Raw genomic sequence first — 19,291 nt, 5'->3', positions numbered from 1 at the left:
AAACTAAGTTAGGTTCTCCCTTCAACCAGCCTATTTTCTAGCTGTGTGCAATGGATAATAAATTTGAAGCAAGATCACTGGCTGATTTTCCACCTCCGAAGTCCAGTGGCATATTTTCCACTAAAACCAACACCAGGCAATTCAGAGGTCAGACCTGGTTCGTAAGTGGATTTCGTGGCTCCATTTATAAACTGCACTTACCAACTGATTCATCAGGTGGATTGACTGTTCTTTAAATATTTATCACTCCTAGCTTAAAAACATTACAATCCCTTGCTAAAACAAAAACTCTCAAGAGAAATCAAAATGCAAACTTCATTTGTGATGATTATTGAAGGGGTACTTACTAGATGGTAAAGAATGCAGCAGAACCAGGAGATTAGATAGGACCAGTGATTCAGCAATGTTATTTACACATTCTTGGTTAGCTGTCACTATGTTCACTACCTGTGACACAACAGTAAAATATTCAGAAACATTTTAAGTGCTCCTTGCAGACATTCAAAGATGTATAGAACATTTTTGGTCACAGACTGTTGATAAAACTAATCTTCAAGAAGTTGCATCATTAGAAAGCATTTTTGTTTAAAGAATTGAAAGTTGGATAAACTTGAGCAAATACACCATAACTTTACAAATGAAGTTAGTTTTTCCACCAAATTTCTCGGATCAGTTAGTTTAATTTACTTCCTAATGGCATTCATATTTACACATTGATCACATATTTATTGTAGCAGGAAAGCCATCATCCATATTTAACAAATCATTTTTTTAAAAAAATCAATCCTTCTGGATTAGACCAGCTACTGAAAAAAATGTTTCATGAAAAATTACTTTGACCAAAGCAAAAATCACTTTGCCACGCTTTATTTAAAAAAACCACTGAGGTTTGAAAGCAATTGTTATGACTGAAGCTATTTCTGCTACAGCACATGTAACCCTCAAACCAAATTAAACATTAGCCCGAAACAATATACAGCCCTGTACACTTCACACTGCAGCGCAAGCACATGCCACTGACCAATCCTATTGAGAATTAACCAGGTCTTATAGACATTACCATCACTTAATGTCCAAATATAAATATTACTGCTGAGCTTGGACCAACTACACAAATAACACCTACCAAAGTCAAAGGCTTGGGATACTGCAGCAAGAATCATAGCTTCCTGATCCCCCAAAGCCTGCCTGCTATCTGCAGTACACAATGCGGAGTGTGATGAAAAAGTCTCCTTTTGGATGTGTAGATTCAATGCTAACAAGCAGCTCAGCACGAGCCAGGACAAAGCTGTCCACTCAACCAGCATCCTACGCACCAACTTAACCATTCAATCCCTCCAACACTGACTCTCAGTGGCAGCAGTATATAAACAGGCTACCTTCAACACTCAACTGCATGGGTAGCAAAAGCGTTCTCTCAAAATTGGGAAAAAGCATGCTAAAAGCCTGGTAAATTCTTAGAAAAATAAAATAGAAAAAGATGAAAAAAGTTTTTTGTAAAAAAACAAAATGGCTTTGCATTGCACATGGACACTTTAAAGAGAGAGTCATAGGTCAGCAAGCACAAATCAGAATTTCAGATGCTTAGTGCCAGCAGACATTCTTATGGAAAAATGGGTCACATTGTGGCAATTCAGCAATGTCTACTTCAACAGGACCTTCCAAGATCACTAACGCTATCATTCTAGTGATCAAGGGCAGTAGACTTATGGGAACAACATAGCCTCCAGGACACCCACCATCCCGACTTGAACTGTACTTGCCGCTTCTTCACTTATCAGGATTTAAAAAACCCAACCTCTCTTCCTCGCTGTGCTGCGTTTGTAACCGCAACACACGAGCTGAAGCCGTTCAAAGCAATTGGTGATAGGCAACCACGAGATTTAGCAAACAACCTTGGTACCCTTGAGAAAGAAAAAAATGCTATCATTGCCACATGGACATTGCTGACAACACTCATGGAAGGGGAAGAGGCAACCACCTATATTCTCTCCAGATAAACAGGCCTCATGGTAGATACTGAGGCAAGCCACACCTAGAAGTGACATCGCTGTTTATTTCAGTGTCTTCCTCTCGAGATTCAGAGCTTCATTTTCTATGATGACAGTTAGAAAGGCTCAGTTTATCAACAGTCACAACTAATTGAGGCTACACACAAAAATTGAATTCTACAGAAAGCACATCTACTAGATGGACTACTACTTCAAACTGCAGAAAACACCAGTTACCATCAGTATTAAAAGGGGTCAATTATAAATTCTGAAAAGCGCCAAGGGATGTTTTTGAACATTCAAAAAATTCTATAAATGCAACATTTAACCCGTCTCAAGTGGAAACAGCTCCAGGTGCATCTTCACTGTAACGAAAATTATTTCAAACCCAGAAAAAGCTGAATTGCTACCACTGGTGGTATTCAAAAACGGCAGGACTGGGATACAGATTCTCCACTGCTTCTTGAGACCAGTTCTGTGCAACACTGAGAATGTCCTACGGTCACAACGCTCAATTGTTTCATGGTGTAGATAGTGCGTAGCCTACTAAATGTAAAATTAAACCAGGAAGCTAACTTATCACATCAACAAACTCCATAACTTACCTCCAAGGCGAGTTGTTGAACCTGACCAGCTCCATGCACTCGCAGGAGAGAAAATATCAGTTTGAAATGTCCAATACATTCAGTCTCAGCACCTGCAGTAACATTCAAAATGAAAACCAGCAGATGCAGACTGGAACCATTATAAAAATTGTGCAATGACTAGACATAGAACAAGAATCTGATATGATTGAGTTTAAGAACAGAAGCATTTTTCTTTACTAAACATCCTCTCTTCACAAAGTGAATGGTCCATCCAAAATTGGAAAACCATCTGTAACATACTTCAGGACGACCAAGAATATCCCTCCTCTACATAGCACAATACAGCGCAGAACAGGCCCTTCGGCCCTCAATGTTGCGCCGACCTGTGACCTAAGCTAAGCCCACCCCGCCTACATATACAGGAGATTATTTTTAAAGCATTTGAGCACAAGAGGCAAAAATTGAAAAACTGTGTTGGGTGGATGTTATGCTGCAAACGAGGGCGATGAAATTTGCCGTAGATAATCAAATTATGTCATTCAAACCACTATACAAACTGAAATGCTCTAATCTGTAATTTCAAAAGAACAAATAGTATATTTTTTGAGTAGAGTTTACCAATGTGATTTTATGAATGAAAAATAAAGTGCAGCTGCCATTAAGAACTACATACAAGCTCGATGCAATCCAATTTAGTAATAATGCCTCTCTTCTTTCTTGCTCTACAAATGTTGCATATTTCAAAAGACTATTTGTTTCCCAATTTAAAATAGGAGGTTTCAATGGAAACCAGAACATTATCCTGCAACAGGATTGAGCTGCCTCTCTTCAGAATCACAATGTCAGAGGGTAGCATTAAGCAGCCTATCAACTGCTCAGAAAGAGACTGCATAGACGTTTCAAGAGTGAAACACATCCAGCTAACCAAGCCGAATCTTTTCGGGTTATTCTTGTATATCTAGGATGAATTCCATTACTTCTAAAATGCAAGTGCCTAATACCCTAGATGCTAGTTAATCTGATGATGATATTGTTTGAAGGAGAAATTTGGCCACAAAACAAAGAACCCCTTGCATTTCTTGACTAAGTCCCACCGGATGTCTTACATCTAGCTGTGCAGACAAATCAAGCTTCTATTTAACATCCATCTAAAGGACAGCATTCCAAATAACAAAGCGGTCTTAAGGCAGCTAAACTACAGTGTCACCTTAGATTACATCCTCAAATTACACTAACCTGGGTTGTTTTTGATGACATTACGTAATGCCTCTAGAGCCATTTCAGCTCGCCTTAACCGGTCTTCATGCTGATCAGATTCCACTTTCCCAGTTTGGGTGATAGCCATCAGTGTGTGCAGATATTGTGCTTGTGATCCTACGTAATCAAGCAGGCTGGCTGCAAAGGCTTTTGGAAGCTAGGAAAGGAAAAATCAAGTTGAAGCTATGATACTTGCCATCAAGAAAATATTAATGCAAGTGGCTTTAAATTCCAATGCTGGCTTCTGCAATGCAATTTTAACCCTATTTCTTAAATGGAAGAAAAAAAAAGTACAGCAAAATGAATATTTCTAAACTTTAAAATGCCCTATTTGAATGAAAATGATTCTGATGACCTGATTCTTTAACGCAACAGAGCCATAATTGATAGAAGATAAACAAAATAAATGCTCTAGTGTACTCTGCTCTTAATTATAATTAAGTTTGAGCATTTGAAGCAAAGCAGAACAAAGTCACAAGGATGATCCAAAATGTCAATGAACAAAGAACAAACCCTTTGCAGCTTTGATAGCATATCTGATGATCAAATACAAGTATGAGATACCTAACAGTAAGTGGAAAATTCTGCAAATTATATTAGAGGGAAACAGAGATGGAAATTAATGCAAGGAAGTTTAGAACAAAAAGCAGGAAACACACCAGCATCTGTAGAGGGAGAAACAGTATAAATTTTTCAAGTTGATGACCATTCAGCAAAACAGGAAAAGCGTTAAATATCCAACAGGATTTGAACAAGGTTCGGTGGGATAAGTTCAAAAAAGGGCTACGATAGGGTCATGAACAAGACAGGCTAAAAGGAGATAAAGTGTGAGGCTGGATGAACACAGCAGGCCAAGCAGCATCTCAGGAGCACAAAAGCTGACGTTTCGGGCCTAGACCCTTCAGCTCTTTGATGAAGGGTCTAGGCCCGAAACGTCAGCTTTTGTGCTCCTGAGATGCTGCTTGGCCTGCTGTGTTCATCCAGCTTCACACTTGGTTATCTTGGATTCTCTAGCATCTGCAGTTCCCATTATCTCTGATCACGAGGATCTAGGTGTCACACAGTAGTCCCTGACATCAGTCTTGAATTGTCATTCTACCAAATTATGCCTTTTTCTGCACCCATGGTTTAATTTGAACTGGCTCAGCGCTTTTGTTTTGAATTCCACCTGAAATGTAAAAATACTCCATGAAGATCCAATTGGTTTTGCAAACTTCATTTCAAAGTTAGAGTGCTCACTTTGATTTGATCAGATTGAAGACCCTAAACAAACCTGTAGGACAATGTGGTTTTCCTCTTATGCTCCACAGAGGTTTCACATTTTAAGACATTCATCATTCTCGCTGAGGTACAGCTCACAAAAGTTAACAAAATACCATACAGTAGTGCAGTGAAGTATTTAAGATCAAAGTTTTAAGCAGAAAGTAATAGTTCATTTTATACACAAGATTGATTCTGTTCTGGGCTAGAACGTGCATTTTGGAGCAGCCTGTTTGTGGATCATGAACATCAGGGAAAGGCAGCCAAGAAATAAATCAGATACAAGGAGGGAGCATCAGCCTACAGGTGTTACGCAGAAAGAATTTTATTTTATTGGACAAAAGCTGTTGATGGTGGTTGTGGCAACGTATGAGATTGACTGTCACGCCAGTAGTTGTTTAATTTGTTCAAAGGATGAGGCTAGCACAGCCTTTACTGCTTATCCTCAGACGTCCTAGAGAAGGGGGTGTTGAGCTGCCTTCATGAGGTATTAAACAGTGCAGCCAAGCAAGGAAGGAATTCCAGGATTCTGAACATAGAACGGCAATATAGTTCCAAGATAGGATGGTGAGTGACTTGGAGGGGAGCTTGCAACTAGTAACTTCTCCAGGCACTTATTGCTCATGTCCTTCCAGCTGTCAAGAATCATGGGCTTGGAAGGTTTTGCTGAAGAAGCCTTGGAGAGTTGTTTCAATGCACCTTGCAGACAGCACCCACTGCTGCAATTGTGCACTGGTGAGAGATTGAAATATTGAAGGTAGTAGATGTGCCATCAAGCAAACTGCTTGTCCTGGATAATGTCAAGTTTGAGTGCTATTGGACCTGCATTCATTCAGCTAAGTAGGGAATATTCCATCACACCTAACTTGTGCCCTGATGATCGTGGCAAGGCAAAGGGAAAGAGAGTCAGCTAGTTGCTGTAGGATTCCCAGTCTCTGATCTGCTCTTGTAGCCACAATGTCTAAATGGCAACTCTAGTTCAGTTTCTGATCAATGGGGAAGTCAGCAGTGGTAACACCATTCAATGCCAAGGAGTGATGGTTAGATGCTCTTGTTGGAGATGAGGATATATATACACACTGTGGCTCAGACAATACATAATGATGCTGAACACAACAACCAAGAAAGGAGATTAGAGCAGAGTATTTTTGAGAGAAGACGAATGGCATCATAAAAGGGAACATTGAAATCTTGTGTAAGAAAACAGAGTGAAAGGATAAGCAAGAAAATATAGGGCCAATTAAGGAACTAAATCTTGTCAAAGAAGTGTGTGCGGCTGTTGTACTGAATGAGCACTTAGCATGTCTTTGCCAAACAGGACAGGTGTTGTCAACGTGACAGGAAGAGAGGATTATGGTATAACAAAATTTGAAGAGATGCAAAGTACAAGTAGTACAGGTGTGAAAGACAACAGGTTACGTATGGACAGAACTAAGTAACCCCTTACAGGCATTCTAAACAACAGGAATACAGAACACATTTTTGCAACAAAAACCGGTGTCTGGCAAAACTCTGGCAGCATCTGCAAAGAAAGCAGGGTTAACGCGGAGTCCAAAGACCCTTCTTCAGGACTCATTTTGTTAGCCAGTTATTTGTTCATGAAAGCTATAACCTATGTATTTCAACTGAAATGAAGTTGCTTTTAACATCTTACCTCCAATGGAAATGTTGGTTGCTCATTGTAAACTCTGACAAAAACTTCACCAACAATGAGCTCTTTAGCATGTTCACTGAAAAGAAACTCAGCGCCATAATTTTTATCACAATCCCCCTTGAAGAAAGTCAAAATACTGAATTAGTTATGAGCTAACTAATGCAATTAGACTATGAACATTGGTGTTAAACAAAGCTAAAATTTTGAGAGTGAATGTGAAATGAATTAAGATTGGGTAAACAACTGGTAAGCAATAAACGTGATCAATGATCTTCAGTCACAATATCATTATCTGACATTCCCAAATGTATCATCTACTGGAGTAGTTATAGAACACACAATTTAAAAAGCAATAAGCACACTAGGTTTCTTTTTCCCCTCAAAGAAAAGATTGCATGCTTTAAAATATGGAGGCCAATGTAGCAGAGAGCTGTTCTAGAAGATGACAACTGATATTTAATAAAATTGTACAAAATCTCAGTCCTTCAAAGTTCATCAAATCCTTTATCACAGCATTAAGTAGTGGAATCAAAGAAGCTGCATTTTCAATTTATATCTATGCTCATTTTTATAGAACAGGCTCTTTTCAACATGCATTTTTCTTTAAAAACACCAACTAGAAGTCACCACCAGCCTTTTGCTTCTCCAATATAGGGACAATGACAGAATTGCTGCGATGCACACCCTGAATTCCATTCCTTAACCACTGACTCCAACCCTCTCCATCGTAAAAAGCTGAACCAGACTATTTAAAATCTCTGCTGGCCTTTTTTGCCTCTGATCCATGCAACCTCTCCATCATCAAGATCACATATTGCCATCTCTGTAAAAACCATCACCTGTCTTCATTTCTGCCTTAGTTAGTCTGCCGTTGATCAAAACCTTAGTTATGCCTTCGGTCCTGATTAACTTTGCAAAACTAATTCACAACTTGTGCAAACTTGAACCGATCCAAAATTCTGCTTTTCTTTTTCCATCCAACAACCTAGCGACTTTCAACTTCCACAGCACAACATACTTAAGAATTCTTACTTATTTTCAAATTCATCCAGAGCCATATGCTCAAATCTCCTGATTAATGCAGGGCATTTTATGTTTAAAAATGTCACAAAATTAATCTTTCTGAACCATTAAAGTAGTAACATTCTTACCCTTTTTACCATACTTTCCTGTTGCCCTTCGAGGAACTCCAGCAACTCAGCCCTTGTTCCATTGCTCCAGATCAAATATGGATTCTCAGTGTTACTGTTGAGCATCTTGAGAATCTGAAACAAAGCACGTTCTTGTACGTGAGATGATAAAAACAATTTCAATCCTTTTCACATGAAGTCTCCAGTAAATCAAAGATCAATCAAACGTTCAAAACTGCTGTCATCCACAGAAATACTTTTTACACAATTGTATTTTCCATCACTGAGGGTGATCCACAGCTCTGCCCTCAACTGATTTTACTTTGTTGGCTGAGAACTACACAATTAGTACAATTTGCCTGCTCTTTCCTCATAGCCCTGAAAATTTCTTCAAATATGTAACCAATTCCTCTTCAGATGTTCTTCATGAATCTATCACCTTTTCATTCAGTGCACTCCAGATTATAACATTGCACAAAATATTTTGATCTTCTAGGAACGTGGATCTACTGCATAATTGCAGACAAATTGAACTTGGCAATAATACAATAAAAGGAAGGGAGTTAAGTACAATATAACAATACCTCTGCTGGAGTATCTTTTGAGAGCCTTCTTGAGACATAAGGTGATAACAAAGCTGCCAAACATTTCCTTATTGTAGGATTTTCAGGTGTTGCCTTTTCACCTGGTAAATAGCCACCTAACCGGCTCAGTGCTGTCACACAGAGCTTTGCAAGACAATTAGAAACCTCCTGTTTAAAAGAAACAGAACATGGCAATTGATTTCACAAAAATAAGCCCAATTAAAGTCAACTTCCAATGCATAAGCATCAGAGCAAAACATTGAGCTAGACAGAAATTAAAACATAAGAGTCATAGAATCATACTGCACCTTCAGTCCAACCAGTCCATGCCCCTCTAAACCTTTCCGATTCATGTACCTAAATAAATGTAACTGTGCCCGCATTCACCCTTTCCTCAGGAAGTTCATTCCACACATTAACTACTCAAAAACAAAAAATGCCTTCATGTCTTTTCTAAAACTTCTCTCCTCTCACCCTGAAAACATTTCAAGACTGGGGTCAAGTTGAGAAAATTTCCTAGTGTCAGATATTGAAATGTTAGTACCTGCTGATTTGTTTCTTCACACTTTTGAATTCCGCTTTCTTCCAGTGTGTAATCATAACCAAAGAGGTAGACTAGAAGGTGCCACAGAATACCGGCTTGGAACAAGTGCGTTTGTAACCAGTAATCCACAGCAAAGGAAGCAACACATTCTACTGCCAGCATGGCCGTTCGTGGTAGGCTCTGTTCGCAAATACAACATAGTTGAAATGCAAGCTTAAAGATTGCCATTTTAACAAGTGCATTATAAACAATCAACTGGAATATAATCGTAGCAATATATGTAACTTTTTCTTATTAGTGGTAGGCCAGTTAAATTATTTGCCTTTTAGGAAAGCCTACGATGATTTAACAATTTGTTTTACAAATCATGCACGCTGCAAAAGTACCTACTTTTCCATAATATAGCAATCTGCAGAGGTCTCTTATAATGTTGGGCATTTCTGTTATTTTTTCCCTGCATTCCTCAAACTGAGCTGCAACACTGTAACATTTACAGACGTGGCCACACACCTAAAATGAAAAGACAGCATATAAATTGTACTGCATCAGCTTAGTGGAGAACTTCAAGTCACACTATGTGAATAATTTTACCTCAACAGCCATATCACCCTTTTTGCTTGAGTTTGTTAACACTGCCACACAGCGCGCAAAGCCATCTTGTAGAACCTGAAAAAGGAACAGCAATCATTTGGAAGTTGTCAATAAGACCCTTCTATACCACATCCATTGCATTTACATTCTTAGTAAAGAAATGAAAGTTGCATACAGAATGAGGGGTCTCATCTCACCAACAACCAGTGTAACTGAAGCATCTCACCTTTACTTTTATGCACAATTCCTCTCATAAGATTCCACACCCTGCTTAATCACTCACTGAATCTGCATACTAAGCTTATGACTCATGCACAAGAACACCAAAGATCCCTCTATATCTTATGACTTAATTGCTTTTATTTCAGCAGCGTTTCTTTTCATTCTCCCTGCCAAAATGAACTTCATACTTTCCCACATTATATTCCATCGGTCATATTTTTGTCTACTTACACAACCTACATCCTCTCCAGCTTCCCTGCCTTCGTTGCCTCATACTTTGATATCTATCTTGATGCAATCCACAAATTCAACAACCATGTCTTTGCCTGCCCGTTAAAGTCTTGGATGTAATTGAAGTCACAACACAAATCCCTGTGGAATACCATTCACCACATCCTGATAATAAGCCAAAGCCTATTAATGCATACTGTTTTCTGCCAACCAATCTCCCGTGACCTCCTACACCAGCTTTTATTTTCTGCAGTAACCTCTCATTGGACAGCTTGTCGAATGCCTTCTGGAAATTTAAGTTTAGTTCATCTGCAGGCTCTACTTAATCCACAGTGCACATCACTTCAAAAGTAAGCACTCCAATAAATTAGTTAAATGCAACTTTTCTTTCACGAATTTGTGCTGGCTCTTCCGGATTACCTTGAGCTTTTCAAAGTGCGCCCACGATCAATTCTAACACCTTCCCACGATGGGCATCAAGTTCACCAACCTATAGTTTCTTGTTTTCTGCCTCCCTCAATTTCTGGAATGGAGGGGTTATATTTACTGTTTCCCAGTCCAACACAACTTTTGCTGAATCTAGGGAATTTGGAAAAATTACACCAATGTACCTACGACCCAATTAGCAACCTGTTAAAACCCGAGGAAGCAGCCAACTGAAGCAGTTAGTCCACTGCTCCATTGATTGCTCATCTCTATCCCTGCTACTGGTTTTCACCACTCAGTGCGCACGGGTTTGCTTACAGCTTTTACTATCCCTCATGTCTTTGACAAACTTCAACTTGAAAACCACTCCAAAAAAGGTGTTGACAGGCAGTTTTCTTTTCAACCCAAAGGCACCTCGTGCCAGTTAGTCTCAAGAGTATCAAATCCAGCTTCTCCAAATTGTTAACATTCCCTGTGTAACCAGTGTGAACGCCACAGAGCTCCACTTCTGCCTCAGATTTAAACACTAGCACATTCTCTGCAACACAGCGTTCCAAGTTTCCATTTTCCAGCTCATATTTTCAACAAAATACATAGCCCATACAGCACAAATATTACTCAAAGTGGGTTTAAACAAACATTTCCAGTATCCACTTTTCAGCTAAATCTCTCCAATGTTGTTATATAGAGAGTGTACCAGATGACAAGAATAACTTTAAACAATGCTTAATCTTATGCTTTCCCCAAATACAGCATACATTGTCAATGTGCATATTACCTCTATTCCATTCTCTCTACGAAGCTCCTCAGCATTTAATGCTGAACAGTTGACAGTATGAAAAGCCAATTCAGTGGAAGCTGGTAACAAGGACACTTTGCTAAATAGTTGGTCATCCGAAGTTTCCATGGTAATGGTCTTAATCAACATCGGGTATCCTGCATACTTATAAGGCTCTAGGTCTACAATAAGAACAAAAAAGGTGACAGCTAACTGAAAACTTCAAGAACACTTTGTACTGGAGATTCATGAAATTGTTATGAATTATCTTAATTCTTTACAAACTTTGATACGAATTGTTAAAATGCCATTGTACAGAACTCAAAAGCCATCAACCCTTGATATATACTAGCAGTACAATTAAATGATATTACTGAAAAACCTTCCTAAAGGCCTTTGTCCTGTTCACTGCTTCACAGTAACCGAATTCATCACAACAAATTATTACGCTGGACAAGAGGTGTGCGCGCTTTGGGATTGCTGTGGGTTGGTTTTTTACTGAAAACTAAACTATTTCTGACAAAAGTATACTATGAACTATAAAGTATAACTAACACGCCATTAACTGGAAAGGAGTGGGTGGGCATGGAGAAAAGAGGAGGGAACACCTTGAATAGAGATGGTATGGTGGATTAAGAGAGTGATGAAGCAGGTATGTAAACTCCAGGCATGCACAATTGTTTCTTTTAAAACTAGAGTGCAATTGTCTGTGGACTTGCTTCCATAGGAGATTTTGAGATTTGAAACTATTGGCACTTGTTTGAGTATTTTGAAAAGTATTACTTTTTAGTAGAGCAAGACTGAAGCTCAGCCACAGGCAGCAATTCATGGAAAGTGAATAGTTGTCTTGCATTCTTCTCTTACATATACAAAAACACTGGAGAACTCGGGCAAAAAAACCCAACTGAAATTAGCTTGATATAAAATCAGCCCCAGCAGATGAAAGATAAACTAAAATCAAGGAACTGTTAAATATCACATCATTTAAAAAAAATATCAACTTAAGAACAGTTCACCGTGAGCAACTTGATACAGACAGGAGGAATGGAGAAGGTGATTACTTATCCCATTCTGTACTTGCTTTGAAAGTGTTATCCAATTAGTCCCAGATCCATTACATTCCCCACTGCTCTCCAGAGATTTTCCCTTAAAGTAATCAGCCAGTTTCCTTTTGCGAGTTACTACATAATCTGCTTCCATCATATTTTCCAGATTTTGGAGAGCAGTCATAAGTCAATATATTAAAAGAACTGTCTTGCTTCTGAATTATTTTCCATTTTATTGTAAAGGTGTCTCCTGGTTATTGACTCTGACACAGGAAATTATTCCTCTCAACGCTATCCAAACTAATCTAATTCTGAACACCTCTACTAAATCTGCCAATAACTGTGTCTGCCCAAAAACAACCAAGTCTTTTTGGGCCTCTGCACAAAAAGTCGTCCAGAGCACCCCCATGTCATGTTAATAATATTGGTCTGATGATAAGCCGCTCATCGGGGATTGATCAACTCTGTGGGATAGTTTACTTAAACTTGTAAAACACATTGCAAGTTGTGAAGAGGCAATAACAGCAAACAAATTGGAGAGAGACTTGCCAGGCAGCATTGCAACACTGTACTTACAAAGCACAGGGAGTAAAGTACACACAAACTCCTTCAACCTCCATTACTGTAGGAATGCAATCAATTATTACAACAATGACTACAAACTTTACTGAATCCTTGCTGACTCATTTATTAACCCATACTTTGCAAATCAATCTTCTCAAATTATTGTCTTTAAAAGCTTTACCACCAACAAAACTAGGCTGACTAGCTTGTGATTACCAGGTTTTGCTCTCTCCATTTTGAATAGAGATGCAACGCTTGCAACCTTCCTGTTGTTTGATACCATCCTGTATCTAAGATAGATGGAAGATTATGGCTAGAGGCTCCAGCATATATTCAATTTTTATCCCCACCAGCCCTGCCTCTGAATCTCCCCAGGCAGAAAATTGCTCACATTTGCCAAGTTGTTTAAAAAAACTCCTGCAATTCTTATGGAAGCTGTCCTTACCCTGTTTGTATCTATTGAAGAGGATGCTCTGCGTTTTCAGGATGAGGATAATGTTCTCTGGATCAGGTCCATCTACCATTCTAATTGACTTTGTACACAAGAATTCATAAGCTTTATTCACCTTTTCAAAGATATCCTGGAAAATAAAACCATATAGAAAGTATTTAACATCACAGAGTGAAAGCTTAAATTCTACAGTTTTTAAACAGTACCCTCTGGTTACTGACACTGCTGCCACTAGTCTGTTATTTCCAAGGCCTAAAGCACTGGGATTCCTTTCCACTTCTCCAGCTCTCTTTCTCCCTCGCCTCTAAGATGCTACTCAAAACCTACCACTTTGACCAGGTTTTTGGTTACCCACCCTAACATTTGACATGAACCAATATCCAATTCTGCAAAGATTCTTGGCATGTTTTACCACGTTAAAAGCATGATCTAAATAGACAGTCTTGTGATAAAGTACATTTATTGAATGCCATTTAGAAATAAGAATATAATTGACACTGAAGCTGGAAAACGAGATCGCCAGCAATCAAATCTTCGCCATATATCTGCGTGTGTATCTCACTGAGTCAGCATACATAAAATGTATTGCCAACTTCAGATTATTATTTTTCAACACTTCATACAATAAAGTAAGGCATCCCTACAACTACAAACATTCCTTCAAGGCAAGTGTGTAAGTTTATTTCTATTCTTTAAACAGGACTTACTCTGCCATCAGGATTTTTGTCCGGATGATATTTCTGAGCAAGTCTGAAGTAGGCTTTCCTGATTTTGCTCTCGTCATGCCTACCAAGAAAATTAATGGTGCAACACATTACTTGTGATGAATAGTCATCCAGAAAATAAAGAATCTCTATTTAGTCTTCCAAAATAGTTCCTTCTTTTGGATCACCATCAAGTCTCAATAAAGATGTAAAATTAAAGCTATTTCACAAACAAAATTGCAATTCCTGTGTTTATAACAGAGTTGCACAGCACAGAAAAGATCTTTTGGTTCAACTCTTCCATGCCAACCAGATATCCTAAATTAATCTAGTCCCAATTGACAGCACTTGGCCCATATCCCTCTAAATCTTTACTACTCATGTACCCATTCGGATGCCTTTTAAATGTTGTAATCTTATTAGCCTCTGCCATTTCCTCTGGCATACGTGCACAACCCTTTGCATGAAAAAGTTGCCCCTTAGGTTCCTTTTAAATCCCCCGCCCGCCCACCTCACCTTAAACAACTGCCCTCCAGTTTTGGGCACTTTTTTTTTTAAGGTTCATGGAAAGCAATCATTTTGCAGGATTTGAGTGCCTGCTTAGCAAATGGACATTCCATTAGGAGAGTATTTATAAATATGGTGATTTAATGGAAGCTTCATCAGCCACCAAATACTCACGCTCCTTGTCCCTTCGGAAGGTTCAAAACCTCATATGCTTCATCGATTGACATTGAAGGTGGCTTTTTTTCCACCTCTTTTTTCCAGGCATCAAGAGTGTCTTTGAGCAATTTTACCTAAATACACAGGCAAACAAAAATGTTCACAATTCCTGTATTTTGTTACAATTTTAAATATACTTACTGGAACAAGATTTGTTCTACTACTATTTAGGTCGTGTTAAAGCAATTTGACACCAATAGTTGAAAGTACATTCAACATGAAACAGTGAAATACCAATCATCGATGTAGAGAAAATTTTTGCAACGTTCTTTTTTTTAAAAACTAGTGCAATGAACACAATGCATGAACCAGTCTATGTAGAACCACTGGTTCTAGCTATTTGGCAATTTCAGGAAAGCATTACAAATATTGAGTAGCAAGCCCTGGGCACGCTAATTCAGTGTAAAGATTCATTTTTTGCCCAATTTAAATAACAAGTTTCCATATAATGCACAGACATCTTCAGAGATAATGGGAACTGGAGAATCCAAGATAACAGTGTGGAGCTGGATGAGCACAGCAGGCCAAGCAACATCCCAGGAGCACAAAAGCTGACGTTTTGGGCCTAGACCCTTCAGCAGAAAAGGGGGATGGGGAGAGGGTTCTGAAAGAAATAGGGAGAGAGGGGGAGGCGGATCACAGATGGATGGAGGAGAAGATAGGTGGAGAGGAGACCGACAAATTAAAGGGGCAAGGATGGAGCCTGTAGAGGTGAGTGTAAGTGGGGAGGTAGGGAGGGGATAGGTCAGTCCGGGGAGGACGGACAGGTCAAGGGGCGGGATGAGATTACGAGGTAGGAAATGGAGGTGCGGCTTGCAGTGGGGCGGGGGGGGGGGGGGGGGGGGGGGGGAGAGGAGAAGATAGGAGAGAGGAAGAACAGGTTAGGGAGCCGGGGACGAGCTGTGCTGGTTTTGGGATGCAGTGCGGGGAGGGGAGATTTTGAAGCTTGTGAAATCCACATTGATACCATTGGGCTGCAGGATTCCCAAGCGGAATATGGAGTTGCTGCTCCTGCAACCTTCGGGTGGCATTGTTGTGGCACTGCAGGAGGCCCAGGATGGACATGTCGTTGTCTAAGGAATGCGAGGGGGGGAGTTGAAATGGTTCACGACTGCAAGGTGCAGTTGTTTATTGTGAACCGAGCAGAGGTGTTCTGCAAAGCGGTCCCCAAGCCTCCGCTTGGTTTTCCCAATGTTGAGGGAGCCACAACAGGTACAGCGAATGCAGTATACCACATCAGCAGATGTACAAGTGAACATCTGCTTGATGTGGAAAGTCATCTTGGGGCCTGGGATGGGGGTGACAGGTATGGGGGCGACAGGTATGGGGGCAAGTGTAGCACTTCCTGCTGTTGCAGGGGAAAATGCCGAGGTGTGGTGGGGTTGGAGGGGAGTGTACAGCAGACAAGGAAGTTCCGGAGAGAGTGGTCTCTCCGGAAGGCAGACAAGGGTGGGGATGGAAAAATGTCTTTGGTGGTGGGGTCAGATTGTAGATGGCAGAAGTGTCGGAGGATGATGTGTTGTATAATCTTCAAGTTGGCTACATGGTTGTCATGCTGTTACTGCAAGTGCCATATCTCAATCTCAGACCAATGTTGCTTGTTTGAAACTTCCTGCCCATTTAAGAGGTGTTAGATTTAACTGGTTCCATTAAATGACATATTCAAGTTTATCTTGATTGCATCACCTCTATTGATTACCGATACAGCACAAAAACAAATGATTGATACATCTTATTTAAAATGTATAACATATTGGCATCTGCCCATGGCGAAATCAATGCTAGACAACAGTTAATGGGTTAAATGCATCACCTTCTCCTAGCCAGATGCCTGACTTGTTTTACTAGAATTTGATTTGAGGTGGTAGCCAGTACATGCTTTGTCATATCCAAATCTAATTAAAATGTTTACCAACATTGCAAGGAGCATAAAAAAGGTGAAAAATGCAATTATCTGGGATTATGGAGGTTCACATTGACAACTGAAAGAAGTAGTACATCGTTCAAATACGGATTGACGCCAAAGCTTTTGGAGAAAAGAACGACCAACTACTGATGGGGTGCAATGACAATTGTAATTAGATTAAATTTTGTAAACTGAAAGCAGCTCTAAAGTTGTTTATCTAAAGAAGGGCGACTGCATGTGTCAGCAGTATGTTAACTTGGAAAAGGGCAAAACAAAATTCTCAACCAGTGGGAACAAGATCTTTTAAAGCCAATACTGATTGTTGCTGGTCTCTAAACAAGAGAAGGGGTCAATTTTTCACATCAATGATGGCCAATATCCATCTCATTACATTATTGGGCAATTTACTGCTCCAAGCAAGGACTTTCCATAAAATTGTCCCGAAAAACAAAACAGCTCCAAACCAGGATAAAGTTTAGATTGGATAAATGGTACAAGCACAACCTGCCAATTTTAAACCTGTTGCCACAGGAAGATCTAACAGCAATTTTTGTTGGGTTATATTCACGATGAGAGGAGTGCACGGTCCCGAGGATTTTGGACTTGTGAAGAAAATTAGACCAAAAAAAACACGGGGAGCATCTAAAACAAAATCTGTAATTAGACCTTCCAGGCTTTTTTTTTTTAAAATAAGCCAGTTGTTCAGATGATTAAGTATTTTGATGTTATTTGTAGACTTATGGTGTTGAGAGAATGTCTATACTATTACACGAAAACCATTAAAAGATTCAGGTAAGAATGAAACTTTAGTGTGGTAGGAATCTGATCAGAAATAAGATCAAAATAGGATATTACTCCATTTAATTGGCTTGGTCAGCTGAAATTTATTTGGTGTTTCAGAGCAATCAGAATTGCATACGTACTGAAATAAAAGAAAACCAGAGATAAAAATAAATTGCACCGTCAAACCCACAATCTCCAGTGTGAAGGGGATGAGATCAACAAGTGACAATAGATTGCTGTTCTATTCAACTATATGGGAACACCACATCACAATCACACACCACCTTGACTTGGACACATTGCTGCTCAAACTACAGATCTGCAAGTCCCTGGCATTATGGGAACAATCTCACGATACAGATAATGGCAGTTCAAGCTGGCAATTAATCATTTGAGGACATTTAATAATGATAAAAGGGAATAAAGTCCACAACCACGCAAATGTAAAAATTGTTAATCTACATCAAAATCAGCATAGCTACATGTTTCCCATTTGCAAACGCTTTATGTGGAAATAGACTTCAAGGTTTTGTCACTTTCTTGACTAATTTTGCTTAAAAGAAATTGATCCTAAGAGAAATAAATTACAGAAGTTATTTCAGTAAAACTTACTGGATCTTTTACTGGCCAATCAGGGAAACGCGTTGCATCACAGAGATGTTTAAGATAGTAGATGTTACAGAAGAGTTCATTCTCTAGTTGGGGATAGCTGATGGCAGGAATGGGGCAGTATTGGTACAGTGCTCTGGTGTTACTTTGCAGGCGTGGAGTAAAATCTGCCAAATGGGCAGCAATCTTCTCAATGGTCAAACGCCTATCAGAAAAGAATGACTGGTTAAATCTCAGACATCTTACACTTTTATCCACTGTACTGCCTTGCAAAGTTAATTCCAGTTGACCTACGTTCACTGCACCCGAAAACCAAACAAATACGGGCCGTGGAAATCTGCAAACAATAAGATGAAAATGCTCAGGCAACAACGGTAAAACGAAAAATATTAAATGGAGGTTTACACCTGAAAGGTTTACAATTTCTCCTTTCTTTACAGTTGATGCCTGGCTTTACATTTCACGTCCAATAAGCTTTTAGCACTCAAAGTTTAATCTAATCGAGAGATGCCAGTAGCATGTCATGTAACACTCCCATGTTAGGTGGTCCAGAACAATTTCAACTCTAGTGTTGTATAGCTACAGGGCGTTAAACATTCCTGCAGTATTGTGAGCAGAGCTCAGAAGTGTAGGTCTCAATTGTATTAGCATGACACTGACTTCACGTTCCAATGTTCCTTTTAAAAAAATTAGAGGCAGTTTTGTACTGCTTTGGGCCACTTGGAGGTGTGTAAAACTGGCTAGGTAATTTCATATTGAACTCTCTGAAATCAGAAATAATGAGTATATCAACTTATTAACTCTGAATTCATACCAGAAGGGTGAAAACCCAAAGCCCAATGTACTGCACTACCCTGGACTCAAATGTGGAGAATCAATGCTCCCTTTTCATCAGTTCCAAATGATTTCTTCTTTCATAAATCTTGCTGTAACTTTCCAAACTAATTTACTGGAGCAAAATTAAGATTTTTAGGAGTACTTGATTAAATGCCAAAAGTGCTCAAGTTCTAAGTATCCTAGACAGAACTGCTTTGCACTGCCACAGTAGTCAAGTTCCCTCAGACTGAATAATATACTTTGTCTAAATGTTGCATATGTGAGAAGTAAAAATAAAATAATTTAACACACTAACATAAAATGGCAAAAATTCAACACATTACTGGAAAGCAGTGTCAGCTCAAGTTTAAAAGTCAGAAGTGATCAAGGCCACATTAACAGGACATTCCTGCTTTTCAGAAACAAAACTTCAA

At 39.3% G+C, this 19,291-nt stretch overlaps 1 protein-coding gene across 5 annotated transcripts in view; it reads right to left on the bottom strand.

Annotated features, from left to right (window-relative positions):
• Positions 1–19,291, bottom strand: part of LOC125461865 (dnaJ homolog subfamily C member 13) — a 139,795-nt gene that overhangs the window by 28,998 nt on the left and 91,506 nt on the right. For all 5 annotated transcript variants that reach the window (XM_048551169.2, XM_048551161.2, XM_048551198.2 and 2 more), the window contains 14 exons: positions 18,045–18,246; positions 14,702–14,817; positions 14,024–14,102; positions 13,311–13,446; positions 11,256–11,437; positions 9,599–9,673; positions 9,398–9,517; positions 9,008–9,187; positions 8,464–8,631; positions 7,901–8,014; positions 6,750–6,866; positions 3,815–3,992; positions 2,597–2,688; positions 348–447 (listed from right to left, as the gene is read on the bottom strand). In XM_048551169.2, the coding sequence (XP_048407126.1) occupies positions 348–447; positions 2,597–2,688; positions 3,815–3,992; positions 6,750–6,866; positions 7,901–8,014; positions 8,464–8,631; positions 9,008–9,187; positions 9,398–9,517; positions 9,599–9,673; positions 11,256–11,437; positions 13,311–13,446; positions 14,024–14,102; positions 14,702–14,817; positions 18,045–18,246 (1,859 nt within the window). The remainder of the gene's footprint in view (positions 1–347; positions 448–2,596; positions 2,689–3,814; positions 3,993–6,749; positions 6,867–7,900; positions 8,015–8,463; positions 8,632–9,007; positions 9,188–9,397; positions 9,518–9,598; positions 9,674–11,255; positions 11,438–13,310; positions 13,447–14,023; positions 14,103–14,701; positions 14,818–18,044; positions 18,247–19,291) is intronic.

The sequence above is a fragment of the Stegostoma tigrinum genome, chromosome 2 (genome assembly GCF_030684315.1).
Source record: "Stegostoma tigrinum isolate sSteTig4 chromosome 2, sSteTig4.hap1, whole genome shotgun sequence".
Taxonomy (NCBI): domain Eukaryota; kingdom Metazoa; phylum Chordata; class Chondrichthyes; order Orectolobiformes; family Stegostomatidae; genus Stegostoma; species Stegostoma tigrinum.
This window is presented reverse-complemented; position numbering and strand designations above follow the sequence as displayed.